Raw genomic sequence first — 14,552 nt, forward strand, 5'->3', positions numbered from 1 at the left:
AGCCGGATGCGCAGTGGTAACTAGAGCATCACAATTGAATATATAATTGTGATGCATTATTGTTATGGTCACCTTGATAATATCAGCCGGATGCGCAGTGGTAACTAGAGCATCACAATTGAATATATAATTGTGATGCATTATTGTTATGGTCACCTTGATAATATCAGCCGGATGCGCAGTGGTAACTAGAGCATTACAATTGAACATATAATTATGATGCATTATTGTTATGGTCACATTGATAATATCAGCCGTATGCGCAGTGGTAACTATAGCATTACAATTGAATATATAATTGTGATGCATTATTGTTATGGTCACCTTGATAATACCAACCGTATAGACAGTGGTAACTATAGCATCACAATTGAATATATAATTATGATGCATTATTGTTATGGTCACCTTGATAATACCAACCGTATACACAGTGGTAACTATAGCATCACAATTGAATATATAATTATGATGCATTTTTGTTATGGTCACCTTGATAATACCAACCGTATAGACAGTGGTAACTATAGCATCACAATTGAATATATAATTATGATGCATTATTGTTATGGTCACTTTGATAATACCAACCGTATACACAGTGGTAACTATAGCATTACAATTGAACATATAATTATGATGCATTATTGTTATGGTCACATTGATAATATCAGCCGTATGCGCAGTGGTAACTATAGCATTACAATTGAATATATAATTGTGATGCATTATTGTTATGGTCACCTTGATAATACCAACCGTATAGACAGTGGTAACTATAGCATCACAATTGAATATATAATTATGATGCATTATTGTTATGGTCACCTTGATAATACCAACCGTATACACAGTGGTAACTATAGCATCACAATTGAATATATAATTATGATGCATTATTGTTATGGTCACCTTGATAATACCAACCGTATGTACAGTGGTAACTATAGCATCACAATTGAATATATAATTATGATGCATTATTGTTATGGTCACCTTGATAATACCAACTGTATGCAAAGTGGTCACTATACCATCACAATTGAATATATAATTGTGATGCATTTTTGTTATGGTCACCTTGATAATACCAACCGTATACACAGTGGTCACTATAGCATCACAATTGAATATATAATTTTTATGCATTATTGTTATGGTCACCTTGATAATACCAACTGTATGCAAAGTGGTCACTATACCATCACAATTGAATATATAATTGTGATGCATTATTGTTATGGTCACCTTGATAATACCAACCGTATGCAAAGTGGTCACTATAGCATCGCAATTGAATATATAATTGTGTTGTAATTACCGTCACTAAAAATATAGAGATAAATTACCCAGTTGTTTCTATAGATATACTTAAGATTCAATTTACTGTGTGAGATCGTATGCTAATAAGGTTCAGGGAATAGGCACAATCTCTCAGAAGTGCTTTAAGATGATTGATCGGTGCGGATGTCAGAGCGTTGATGTGCTATACTGAATGTCACAGGTATGAGTTTTAGTCTTGTCACAGACTATATTTTAATCTAACATTAAACAGAGAGTTAGGCAGACATTAAACAGAGAGTTAGACAGACATTAAACAGATAGTCAGGCAGACATTAAACAGAGAGTTAGGCAGACATTAAACAGAGAGTTAGGCAGACATTAAACAGAGAGTTAGGCAGACATTAAACAGAGAGTTAGGCAGACATTAAACAGAGAGTTAGGCAGACATTAAACAGAGAGTCAGGCAGACATTAAACAGAGAGTTAGGCAGACATTAAACAGAGAGTTAGGCAGACATTAAACAGAGAGTTAGGCAGACATTAAACAGAGAGTCAGGCAGACATTAAACAGAGAGTTAGGCAGACATTAAACAGAGAGTTAGGCAGACATTAAACAGAGAGTCAGGCAGACGTTAAACAGATAGGCAGACATTAAACAGAGAGTTAGGCAGACATTAAACAGAGAGTTAGGCAGACATTAAACAGAGAGTTAGGGAGACATTAAACAGAGAGTCAGGCAGACATTAAACAGAGAGTTAGGCAGACATTAAACAGAGAGTTAGGCAGACATTAAACAGAGAGTCAGGCAGACGTTAAACAGATAGGCAGACATTAAACAGAGAGTTAGGCAGACATTAAACAGAGAGTTAGGCAGACGTTAAACAGAGAGTTAGGCAGACATTAAACAGAGAGTTAGGCAGACATTAAACAGAGAGTTAGGCAGACATTAAACAGATAGTCAGGCAGACATTAACCATAGAGTCAGGCAGACATTAAACAGAGAGTGAGGCAGACATTAAACAGAGAGTTAGGCGGACATGAAACATAGAGTCAGGCAGACATTAAACAGAGAGTTAGACAGACATTAAACAGAGAGTTAGACAGACATTAAACGGAGAGTTAGGCAGACGTTAAACAGAGAGTTAGGCAGACATTAAACAGAGAGTTAGGCAGACATTAAACAGAGAGTTAGGCAGACATTAAACAGAGAGTCAGGCAGACATTAAACTGAGAGTTAGGCAGACATTAAACAGAGAGTCAGGCAGACATTAAACAGAGAGTTAGGCAGACATTAAACAGAGAGTCAGGGCAGACATTAAACAGAGAGTTAGGCAGACATTAAACAGAGAGGCAGACATTAAACAGAGAGTCAGGCAGACGTTAAACAGAGAGTTAGGCAGACATTAAACGGAGAATTAGGCGGACATCAAACAGAGAATTAGGCAGAAATTAAACAGAGAGTCAGGCAGACATTAAACAGAGACTCAGGCAGACATTAAACAGAGAGTTAGGCAGACGTTAAACAGAGAGTTAGGCAGACATTAAACAGAGAGTTAGGCAGACATTTAACAGAGAGTTAGGCAGACATTAAACAGAGAGTTAGGCAGACATTAAACAGAGAGTTAGGCAGACATTAAACAGAGAGTCAGGCAGACATTAAACTGAGAGTTAGGCAGACATTAAACAGAGAGTCAGGCAGACATTAAACAGAGAGTTAGGCAGACATTAAACAGAGAGTCAGGGCAGACATTAAACAGAGAGTTAGGCAGACATTAAACAGAGAGGCAGACATTAAACAGAGAGTCAGGCAGACGTTAAACAGAGAGTTAGGCAGACATTAAACGGAGAATTAGGCGGACATCAAACAGAGAATTAGGCAGACATTAAACAGAGAGTTAGGCAGACATTAAACAGAGAGTTAGGCAGACATTAAACAGAGAGTTAGGCAGACATTAAACAGAGAGTCAGGCAGACATTAAACAGAGAGTTAGGCAGACATTAAACAGAGAGTTAGGCAGACATTAAACAGAGAGTTAGGCAGACATTAAACAGAGAGTCAGGCAGACATTAAACAGAGAGTTAGGCAGACATTAAACAGAGAGTTAGGCAGACATTAAACAGAGAGTCAGGCAGACGTTAAACAGATAGGCAGACATTAAACAGAGAGTTAGGCAGACATTAAACAGAGAGTTAGGCAGACATTAAACAGAGAGTTAGGGAGACATTAAACAGAGAGTCAGGCAGACATTAAACAGAGAGTTAGGCAGACATTAAACAGAGAGTTAGGCAGACATTAAACAGAGAGTCAGGCAGACGTTAAACAGATAGGCAGACATTAAACAGAGAGTTAGGCAGACATTAAACAGAGAGTTAGGCAGACGTTAAACAGAGAGTTAGGCAGACATTAAACAGAGAGTTAGGCAGACATTAAACAGAGAGTTAGGCAGACATTAAACAGATAGTCAGGCAGACATTAACCATAGAGTCAGGCAGACATTAAACAGAGAGTGAGGCAGACATTAAACAGAGAGTTAGGCGGACATGAAACATAGAGTCAGGCAGACATTAAACAGAGAGTTAGACAGACATTAAACAGAGAGTTAGACAGACATTAAACGGAGAGTTAGGCAGACGTTAAACAGAGAGTTAGGCAGACATTAAACAGAGAGTTAGGCAGACATTAAACAGAGAGTTAGGCAGACATTAAACAGAGAGTCAGGCAGACATTAAACTGAGAGTTAGGCAGACATTAAACAGAGAGTCAGGCAGACATTAAACAGAGAGTTAGGCAGACATTAAACAGAGAGTCAGGGCAGACATTAAACAGAGAGTTAGGCAGACATTAAACAGAGAGGCAGACATTAAACAGAGAGTCAGGCAGACGTTAAACAGAGAGTTAGGCAGACATTAAACGGAGAATTAGGCGGACATCAAACAGAGAATTAGGCAGAAATTAAACAGAGAGTCAGGCAGACATTAAACAGAGACTCAGGCAGACATTAAACAGAGAGTTAGGCAGACGTTAAACAGAGAGTTAGGCAGACATTAAACAGAGAGTTAGGCAGACATTAAACAGAGAGTTAGGCAGACATTAAACAGAGAGTTAGGCAGACATTAAACAGAGAGTTAGGCAGACATTAAACAGAGAGTCAGGCAGACATTAAACTGAGAGTTAGGCAGACATTAAACAGAGAGTCAGGCAGACATTAAACAGAGAGTTAGGCAGACATTAAACAGAGAGTCAGGGCAGACATTAAACAGAGAGTTAGGCAGACATTAAACAGAGAGGCAGACATTAAACAGAGAGTCAGGCAGACGTTAAACAGAGAGTTAGGCAGACATTAAACGGAGAATTAGGCGGACATCAAACAGAGAATTAGGCAGAAATTAAACAGAGAGTCAGGCAGACATTAAACAGAGAGTCAGGCAGACATTAAACAGAGAGTTAGGCAGACGTTAAACAGAGAGTTAGGCAGACATTAAACAGAGAGTTAGGCAGACATTAAACAGAGAGTTAGGCACACATTAAACAGAGAGTTAGGCAGACATTAAACAGAGAGTCAGGCAGACATTAAACAGAGAGTTAGGCATACATTAAACAGAGAGTTAGGCAGACATTAAACAGAGAGTTAGGCATACATTAAACAGAGAGTTAGACAGACATTAAACAGAGAGTTAGGCAGACATTAAACAGAGAGTTAGGCAGACATTAAACAGAGAGTCAGGCAGACATTAAGCAGAGAGTTAGGCAGACATTAAACAGAGAGTTAGGCAGACATTAAACAGAGAGTCAAGCAGACATTAAACAGATAGTTAGGCAGACATTAAACAGAGAGTCAGGCAGACATTAAACAGAGAGTTAGGCAGACATTAAACAGAGAGTTAGGCAGACATTAAACAAAGAGTCAAGCAGACGTTAAACAGAGAGTTAGGCAGACATTAAACAAAAAGTTAGACAGACATTAAACGGAGAGTTAGGCAGACGTTAAACAGAGAGTTAGGCAGACATTAAACAGAGAGTTAGGCGGACATTAAACAGAGAGTTAGGCAGACATTAAACAGAGAGTTAGGCAGACATTAAACAGAGAGTCAGGGCAGACATTAAACAGAGAGTTAGGCAGACATTAAACAAAGAGGCAGACATTAAACAGAGAGTTAGGCAGACATTAAACAGAGAGTCAGGCAGATATTAAACGGAGAGTTAGGCAGACGTTAAACAGAGAGTTAGGCAGACGTGAAACATAGAGTCAGGCAGACATTAAACATAGAGTTAGGCAGACATTAAACAGAGAGTTAGACAGACATTAAACAGAGAGTTAGGCAGACATTAAACAGAGAGTTAGGCAGACATTAAACAGAGAGTTAGGCAGACATTAAACGGAGAGTTAGGCAGACATTAAACAGAGAGTTAGACAGACATTAAACAGAGAGTTAGGCAGACATTAAACAGAGAGTCAGGCAGACATTAAACAGAGAGTTAGGCAGACATTAAACAAAGAGTTAGGCAGACATTAAACAGAGAGTTAGGCAGATATTAAACAGAGAGTCAGGCAGACATTAAACGGAGAGTTAGGCAGACGTTAAACAGAGAGTTAGGCAGACATTAAACAGAGAGTCAGGCAGACGATAAACAGAGAGTTAGGCAGACGTTAAACAGAGAGTTAGGCAGACATTAAACAGAGAGTCAGGCAGACATTAAACGGAGAGTTAGGCAGACATTAAACAAAGAGTTAGGCAGACATTAAACAGAGAGTTAGGCAGATATTAAACAGAGAGTCAGGCAGACATTAAACCGAGAGTCAGGCAGACATTAAACAGAGAGTTAGGCAGACATTAAACAGAGAGTTAGGCAGACAAGGGGCACTTTTGGGAAAAGAAAAGAAATAAATTAAAAAGTAAACTTTTTGCTTTGTTTTATTTTAGACAGAACAGAAAGTTTTGGTTGTTTTCAATTTGGCTAATAGACTATGCTTTCTATAAATATTAAAAATAAGAATTTAAGTTGCTATTGTAGGTGTGCAGTCGCTTACATCATTGTAGAACTATCATAGCCATGGACCATAATCTAAGTTAAGCTGAAAGAAATGAAGAAAATTTATATATACAAACCAATAGTGCTACAGTTATTATATGGTCATTTGATGAAAAAGTTAAGTCTAGGTCTTCCTTTGAAAAGAGCAAAGTTTTGAGTTGGGGGACAGTCTTCAAATTTCAAAATTTTTACTTCGATTTAAAATCCGTCAAAATTAAAGTTTAAGGTCAGCATACGCCATAAAAGGCAATATTTTAAATGTATGATGTGAGGCAACCATACTTATGCTAGCTGTTGTTCTATTGAAATAGAGAAAAGTTTATACTGAGACTTCTGTAATGAACCAGCCCTTAATTACAAATAATTCTCGATCGCTGACTATTCTATGATTGATGTATAAATTAGGAAACATAAATAAGTTGAAAATGCAAGTCAAAAGGTGCAGAAAATAATTAAACACAAACATAGACTGAGCTAATTCACCAACCTGCTCATCTCTCTTTTTATGAATCATTGTTAGCATGCCTTCAGTCTGACTGTCATATTCAGAGACCATCTTAGATATTCGCTTGAACAACACTTCAAACTGCTCATCCCTGGCTGAACTTTCAGCAGATATCGTACCTGATAGAAGGGCTGATGCCAGGTCCTCTAATGGAAGCAAAGAGTGTGTAGAACCTAAATAAGAAAATAACTTCACATATACCAATCATACATAACAAATAACAACTATACCGATATACGTATACTATACCAATTACATAAAACAATGACTCATTACAAATAATGACTGTGGTAAATAGTAAAAGCATTTAGGCAGTTATTGATGCATTACTTGTATTAAATGAAAACAAAATGAAAAATACAAAATACTCATTCTTGACTCAAAAGCAGATACACTGATACAGCTTGAACATGTTACACTGAAAATAGTATAACTGATAATATCATCACGGGTCAACTGATGTAATGAGATATCATGCTAAAACTAATATCTTGTTTTTAACAAATGTAATATGTTTAGAGACCTACACAAACCTACAATAACCACACTTACCAGTGTCACAGGTTGGTAAATCAGGAACGCACTTAAGGCAGCTGAGCACATAGCAGACTCCACACCCAAGAACGTATCGTTGGTCTTTATGCTTGGGGCAGCTGCTGACTTTAGCTTTTTGTTGCTGAGCGAGGTACTCCAGTATTGTTATCTTGTTATGTTCATCCAATGTGTCATCATGGGACTGAAATATCAGAGCTACCAGCAACGTTTTAGATGATATGTCTTTTTTATTTACAATGTAGAATAAGGAATAAGGAACAAGTTATCAGTAAAATATTTATGTAAAAATAATAAACCAAGTTTAGAACAGTCTCATCAGGTTGGCTTTATCAGAGTTTAGTGATTATGAGGCACAGATAGCACTTAATTTACCAATACTCAATGAGTAGTTATTTAGACTCAGACTAAAGTATGTTGTCTTGCTGTACACTATACTGATTCTGTAAGTTTTTTTTTAACCATGAAACCGTTACGACATAAATTGAAATTAAATGAACATAAAACTCACCATAAACCAAAGTCACTATAGTTGAAATTACACAGTATCGGGGAATACCGCACATCCACATTCAAACCGTTTCACTACCAACTATGTAGAAATTTAGCTATCACCCTACTGCCAGCCATTTTACAGAAAACTGCTAATTTTGCTTAATAATATTTATACAAAACTTTTCAACTTCAAACTCTAACTAGAACACTTTTGCTATATATTTCATTTTACCAACATGTTAACAAATAGTGGTAAGCCAAAAAGTACATTTTATTTATTCTTCATGCATTGCTAAAGCTACTGTATGTGAAGCTACTATCGCTACAAAGCTAAAACAGTCCTCTGTTCTCTTACTCTTACAAAACTATTCCTTTCACCACCATCAGGGCTAGTGCTGCTTCTTTAATTATCTGTGTTATCACTTAAATCTGAATATAAATTGGCTACAATTTCAGCAACATAAGTAATTACCGGTTTTCTAACTTGAGAGGTATTTACTAAAGCCATAATACCGTTATACTAAATAGTCCGTAACTCAAAAGGAAAAATGTTCGTTTTTATGTTAGAAATTCTCAAAGAAAAGTTTAAAATTGCTTGACAAAACTGTCAATACCATACAAGTCCTAAAGATTGTTGGTTATGTTGTCAACAAATAATAAATTTAAGTTACTACGCAATTGCTGAAATATTCGCAAAAAGGAGCATACGGCACCCAACTAACAATTTTACGTTCCCAGAACGTTCCAGGGATGTTCCGAAAAGTCCCAGAAACGTTACATTGTAACGTTGTCACAAGATTATTTGTAGACACATTTTCAACGTTCCAGCAATGTTGTGGGAAAAACATTGCTGGAACGTAACTCTCAAAACGTTCCATCAATGTTGTGGGAATTACTTTGCTGGAACGTATTTCCCATAATGTCCCTACAACGTTGTGGGAAATACGTTGCTGGGACGTATTTCCCACAACGTCCCAGCAACGCTGTGGGAATTACGTTGCTGGAATGTTAGCAAATGATCCCGCATAACATTCCCACAATATTGGGAGAACATTGCATAATATTCCACGAACATTTCTTCCATAATATTGTCTCAAGGCTATTAGCTAACATCCCAGGAAGGTTACGCATAGAACATTGGTGGGACAATGATGCGTAGGGATTTTCCATCTTTATTATACAATATTCCTAGCTACTGCGCATCGTTTTCCTTGCCGCGGTAATCCCGTGTAGCTAAAACGAAATATAATTATAAAGGCATACAAGTTAATGGGCATTGGCTTCGTTCTACTAACGAAATGATTTACATACGCGCCGGCTTGTCAGACGACACGTATCGTTAATCAATCGGTAGATAGACTATCACCAACCATCTGACACAACATGTATATGTTGCGACCTGGTCAGTTGCGATGTGTTCACACTGTCGCGTTTTACTTTGACCCGTGATACGCATAGTTGGAGCCTAATGGACCCTAGTCATTTTTGCGATATGTCTAATGAAGTGCGAAAATTAAAATTTGTAGTGACTTTTCATTTAATTTACATAAATCATTCAAATTTATCATTATTCTTTTTCATTATTCTGTTTTTTTTTTTTATATCTGTAATGAAAAATCTATAACATTTCTAATTTGCTTCATTTTAAATAATTTTTTGTTATGAAAGGGGGACAACTTCCAAAAAATGAATCATGCGTTTTTTGTACCATTCTAGCTAGAACGTTAGAACGAGGAAAAGGTTTGCTAACGTTATTATAACGTTGTTACAAAACATTGTTATCGAATGTCCCAGCAATGTTACAGGATTGCTACTTTGAAATGTCTGGGTATAAACATTCACATAATATTGTCTTTTAATATATTCGGAACAGTATGGCATTTCACCATTATGGAACATTCAGCAGATGATCTGGTGCAAAAATCCTGCGGCATGGGGAGAATGTTACAGAACATTCCACAAGCATGCCTTTCATGATGTTGCCTCAAAGATATTAGCTAACATCCCAGGAACGTTTTCGTGCAGAACATTAGTGGGGTGTATCTGTGTAGACAATTTCTAACATTTTGATGTTTCACAGAATGTTCCTCTAATGAATTGCGTACAATGTTACTATAATGTACCGAGCATAACCGTCGACAATATTCTTTCCTTAAGCTATACAACATTCCACCAACATTACGTCTCCGAAGCAACCTAATTTTTCTATAATGTGCCATGCTTAACCTTCACACAACATCTCTTCTCAAGGCTGACGGACATTCAACAAATATTGCACCTTAGATATATACGAAGACTTTTACTAGATTATTCTTAAAATAATCTTTGTGAGCATCTCAATAGTTAGGGCATGGTTCCGAAGCTGTATATTTTGATACAAACAGTTGCATGATATAATAACAAAAAATAATATGAAACACAATAAAAATATAGCTATAAAATGACTAAACTCTATATATATTGTCATCATCAAAACATGGCAGAAAAATACCACAACCTTTACACCAGAATAAATTATATATCAATGATACACAGAGACAAACAAGCAAAGCTATGATCATATTTGTGAATAATGCTACAGTCCACCAAATGCTTTACCACATTAGACTAAAGTTTTTCCAGCTCGTCCGTCCTTGGATTGTGGTGGCGAAGGCTGTTCTTTCATCCAACAATTCAGATTACCGTACAATCCTTTAAGCCCTGAAATGTGAAGAAGCATTTATATTAGCAGATGAGAACTGCTAAAAAGTACAGAATACAAACAAAGCAAATATGAGTATAAACTAAATATGGCAACAACCTGTTAACAAGGTAATTATGAACATCGAGGTTGATCTGCCACATCACAGTGTCACTTGCTAGATACATGAAATAGTACCAGCAATACTTTTCTTTTCACTATTTGTGGGCACTCTATAATAAGGTACTATTGTCCACTCATTCAAGTTTTTGGAATCACGATTCCTCATAATAGGCACAGGTGGATACAAGAGTGCACAACCACCATATTTTCAAAATCATCCTAATCAGCTTTTTATTTAATGGCTTCATAACTGAGCTTCCTATAAGGCTGCAACTTCATATTGGCATAATATGAAAACTGCACAAGCATATCATATTTAGGGTTGCGCTAATAGTAAGTTTCTTCAGAAGCAACTAATGTCCTAGTCGCATTGTTCTTATGCTGAATTATCATTTTAATAATTTGAAATTTAAAAAAGAGTTGTTGTAGAATAGCAATGCGGTAAATTAATTAGTAAATCTCATGTAGCAAAAAACACGAACTTGGACATATCCATTAAAAAATAATAACAAACTGTAAGCTAACAACTCCGCATTAGTCGAGTTATTTACTTGGAGGTTAACCTTTCTGATGAGACGCTATATGTGCAAACAGCTATATACGCAGGTAAATGAGAAGCACTGCTAATGCTATTGCAGATTGTTCCAAAGCTTTAAGAAACGCCGTGCAGATATTTAATGAAAAATTAAACGATAAGATTTTGTAAGTTTTAGTTGAACTAGAAGTATGCGAGCAGCCTGTCTTTTCAATTTCCTTTATAAGCTTGTTTGAATTAGCGCGTACACTCTTTTAAAAATACATAGTCAATCGGCTATTGTTGCCTCTTACATATTGTCAACTTCTTCAATCATACCTATCTTATATCACAATCAAATAGCTGAAAATCATGTCATAAAAAGAGAAAAAGAAATTACATCGCACTACTAGCTCTAAGTTGACATTTTGGTAAAAGGCAGCACGATTCTCAACCTAACATGCTTATCACAAGTTATACAAAATCTAACACAATGCAAACTTTCAAGAGTTGCTTTCTTAATTATGTACACGTGCACACAACTCTTAGATTTCCATATTTTCTCTGCTTAAAATTCTGATGTGCTAGGTAGTTAGTGTTGAAATGTGCTTCCAATCTGCCAAAAAAATCTACGTTTTGTGCTACAGCATTTCTAAATTTGAAACTAATTTTTCCAACTTTCAATAACAAAAATCACAGTTAAAGGGAGAGTAACTATAGATCTATCGTAAATTCAAGAGTACAAGTCGAGATCTGAAGTTTGGTTCGAAAATCCTGGTTTTGACATGTACATACCGTGACCTCTTCCATGGCCCAAATCTTTTATTCGCTAATAGTTCAATCGGGATCAGAGGCGGGCAATGCGTAGCTGAAGAAATGGCATTCAAAACACCATCAGTAAGGACGCCTTTTTTGGCGCCGTCGGGAATACTACAATTAACAAAAGCCTGAAAGTAGCATGTTATAGTGAAGATCACAGAGAACAAAAAACAAGCACTTAACCAACGTACTGGGTCACCTCAATACAAGAACAAAACCGCTACCTCGGATAATAGGTATTCAACAGAGTAGCAATGCCGCAAGACAGATTTCTGTCAGAAATCGTGATTCATGTACAAGAAAAAGGTGTGAATGCCCAATAGTGGATGTGTCAAATGGATTACTGAAGTGTGGCCTTGTAGGCAGATACTACAAAAACCAACATCAAATTCAAAACATATCACGTATTTCCAGAAGAGAATCCTAGTGATGACATTTCGAATGGTGAATAATGGGGACCTGGTGTTCCAATCAGCTCACATTGAGTAGGATTACTGGTATTTCACTATTTTATAAATAAATTCCTATATGTGATATCATCTAATTTTGATTTGCAACGGTTTTTTGAAGTTGAATTTTACTAGAAATCGTGCCATGAATTACATTACCGTCGTATTTTTGTGCAGACACCGCAGCAATACTATTTAAATTCATGAAAGAAACGAAGTCACTGTTGGGATTCAAACCGAAATGCTCTATGGTAACATCTTCCAGCGCAGCGAGCTGGAAGCTTGTAGGTGTAGCATAAATACACACTGGTCAGTGCGCGAGGCGACATTGCAGTAGAAGGACTGGTCTTATGTACTGAATATTATATGGTATGTTTATCGAATTTGATATGGTTGTCACGACGTTAAGGGCTTAGGGCACAAATAAACAAACTTTCCATGTAGCTGAATTAAAGCATATTGATAACATATTAGTAAGCCTACAACATGTATAATAAAAACACAGACATGGAAAATTTGCAATAGTGATGGAAAAATGCAAGAAATATGTCTAGATCTCACCTGTCCCACAGTTATTGATACCGATTCAATTGGTTATGGAGAATTTACTGTTGAGCCGAACCGGTGTATGGTTGGCAAATTGACCATAGTAGTGGTGATTGACTAGATAGCGATTAGACGATTAGTTGCAAGGATAATGGCCAGATCTTGTGAGATTCATTCTAAAAAATCGCAAACAAACTACATTAGAGATCTTGCAAACAACAAATCGATAAACTATCTATATGGTAAGAATCTAATGGTTATGGACTTGGACTGAGATTGAACCGATAACCTTGTAGTTGCAAACCCTAAATCTGGCCACTAAAAACTGCTGGTTGGTCACTACTAATATTGCTCAACATTTTCCAACTGCACTACTAATATTGCTCAACATTTTCCAACTGAATAACAAGTTTAGTAGCTCAGTGACTAACAAACATGTCTTTACTCATTTGATATATGCGTATAGATCTTCATCTTTATGAAATTTTGGAGACAAAAATAATGGCAAAGGAAGATTTCTTCAAATTAAGTTTAGGAAATGGCGTTCAAACTTGTATCAGAGTTTGTCACATCAGAGTTGTCTTCTCTATTTTATGGCAGTCAAAAACTATTAATGATTCACCATTACTCCGTTTGTACACAACACACAGTCACTCGCAATGAGATTTATTATCAACAATGCCTCTGAAGTAGGTAATGAAATCAAAAGATAATGCTACTACTCAGTAACATGCTTTACACATTTTTCTACGCATATATGGCTTCAAAGCCATTTCAATTCTATTAGCAAAAGCTCGCTCAACCAGCAAAAGTGTTTTTATCAGTTATTAAGACATTCGATAACATCGCTGTGATACGTGAAAAAAATAATATTAAAAGTTGTACTTCTCTTAAAGCACAGAGGTACAGTTAAAGAACAAAAGCAATATGTAACCCTTTTAGTGCCATAGGCCTACTCTTTTTAATGAATTCCTGTTTACAGAAGCGTGACATTTTAAAGACAAATTATATCCATTTTATGACTCGCAAATGCTTTTCAAGCTGTTTTCCAACGTCAAACGCATCCAAGAACGATAATCCACTGCAGTTTACCACCATGGAGTGCAATTATTTATAAACACAGTCTTTAACACTCGGTTTTATTTACGGAGAAAAACTTGAATTTGTACCAATGCAAAAAACTTTACTCACCTGCAATAACGATCGCAAAGAGCGTCAATATCATTTATTACTATATTGTGAATTTTATTGCAAGTATTGCAGATGAGTTAAGCATCGTTAAATCATTAATTAAACTACAACAACCGGAAAAATAAATCAGTATGGCGGATATTTCCTCCTCCTAGTTTTGCCTTGTCCGATATTTTCAGGCATAATACGATGTAAATGCATACCTTCGAAATCTTTCGAAGGAGTACGATGCGGATTTTTAGCTTTCCCACGCATCGAACTTCATAAATTCCAAAAAGTTATAACTAAATTCTATGTATATGCCCACAAACAATCTCGGTTGATATTTTGGTTCAATATACAGTAATACAAAAAAGCGTTTAA

General features: G+C 36.4%; 1 protein-coding gene and 1 long non-coding RNA gene across 2 annotated transcripts in view; both read right to left on the minus strand.

Moving 5' to 3' along the window:
* Positions 1–14,552, minus strand: part of LOC137402306 (uncharacterized) — a 63,230-nt gene that overhangs the window by 21,615 nt on the left and 27,063 nt on the right. Inside the window, exons 3-4 of the mRNA XM_068088804.1 lie at positions 7,373–7,556; positions 6,803–6,993 (exon numbers count right to left, since the gene is read on the minus strand). Of these exons, the coding sequence (XP_067944905.1) occupies positions 6,803–6,993; positions 7,373–7,556 (375 nt within the window). The remainder of the gene's footprint in view (positions 1–6,802; positions 6,994–7,372; positions 7,557–14,552) is intronic.
* LOC137401698 (uncharacterized) lies at positions 10,217–14,355 on the minus strand. Its single transcript, XR_010979379.1, has 4 exons — positions 14,190–14,355; positions 13,014–13,174; positions 11,980–12,114; positions 10,217–10,567 (listed from the first exon to the last, which is right to left on the minus strand). It is a non-coding gene; the product is annotated as an uncharacterized lncRNA (long non-coding RNA).

This window comes from Watersipora subatra, chromosome 8 (assembly GCF_963576615.1).
Source record: "Watersipora subatra chromosome 8, tzWatSuba1.1, whole genome shotgun sequence".
NCBI lineage: Eukaryota > Metazoa > Bryozoa > Gymnolaemata > Cheilostomatida > Watersiporidae > Watersipora > Watersipora subatra.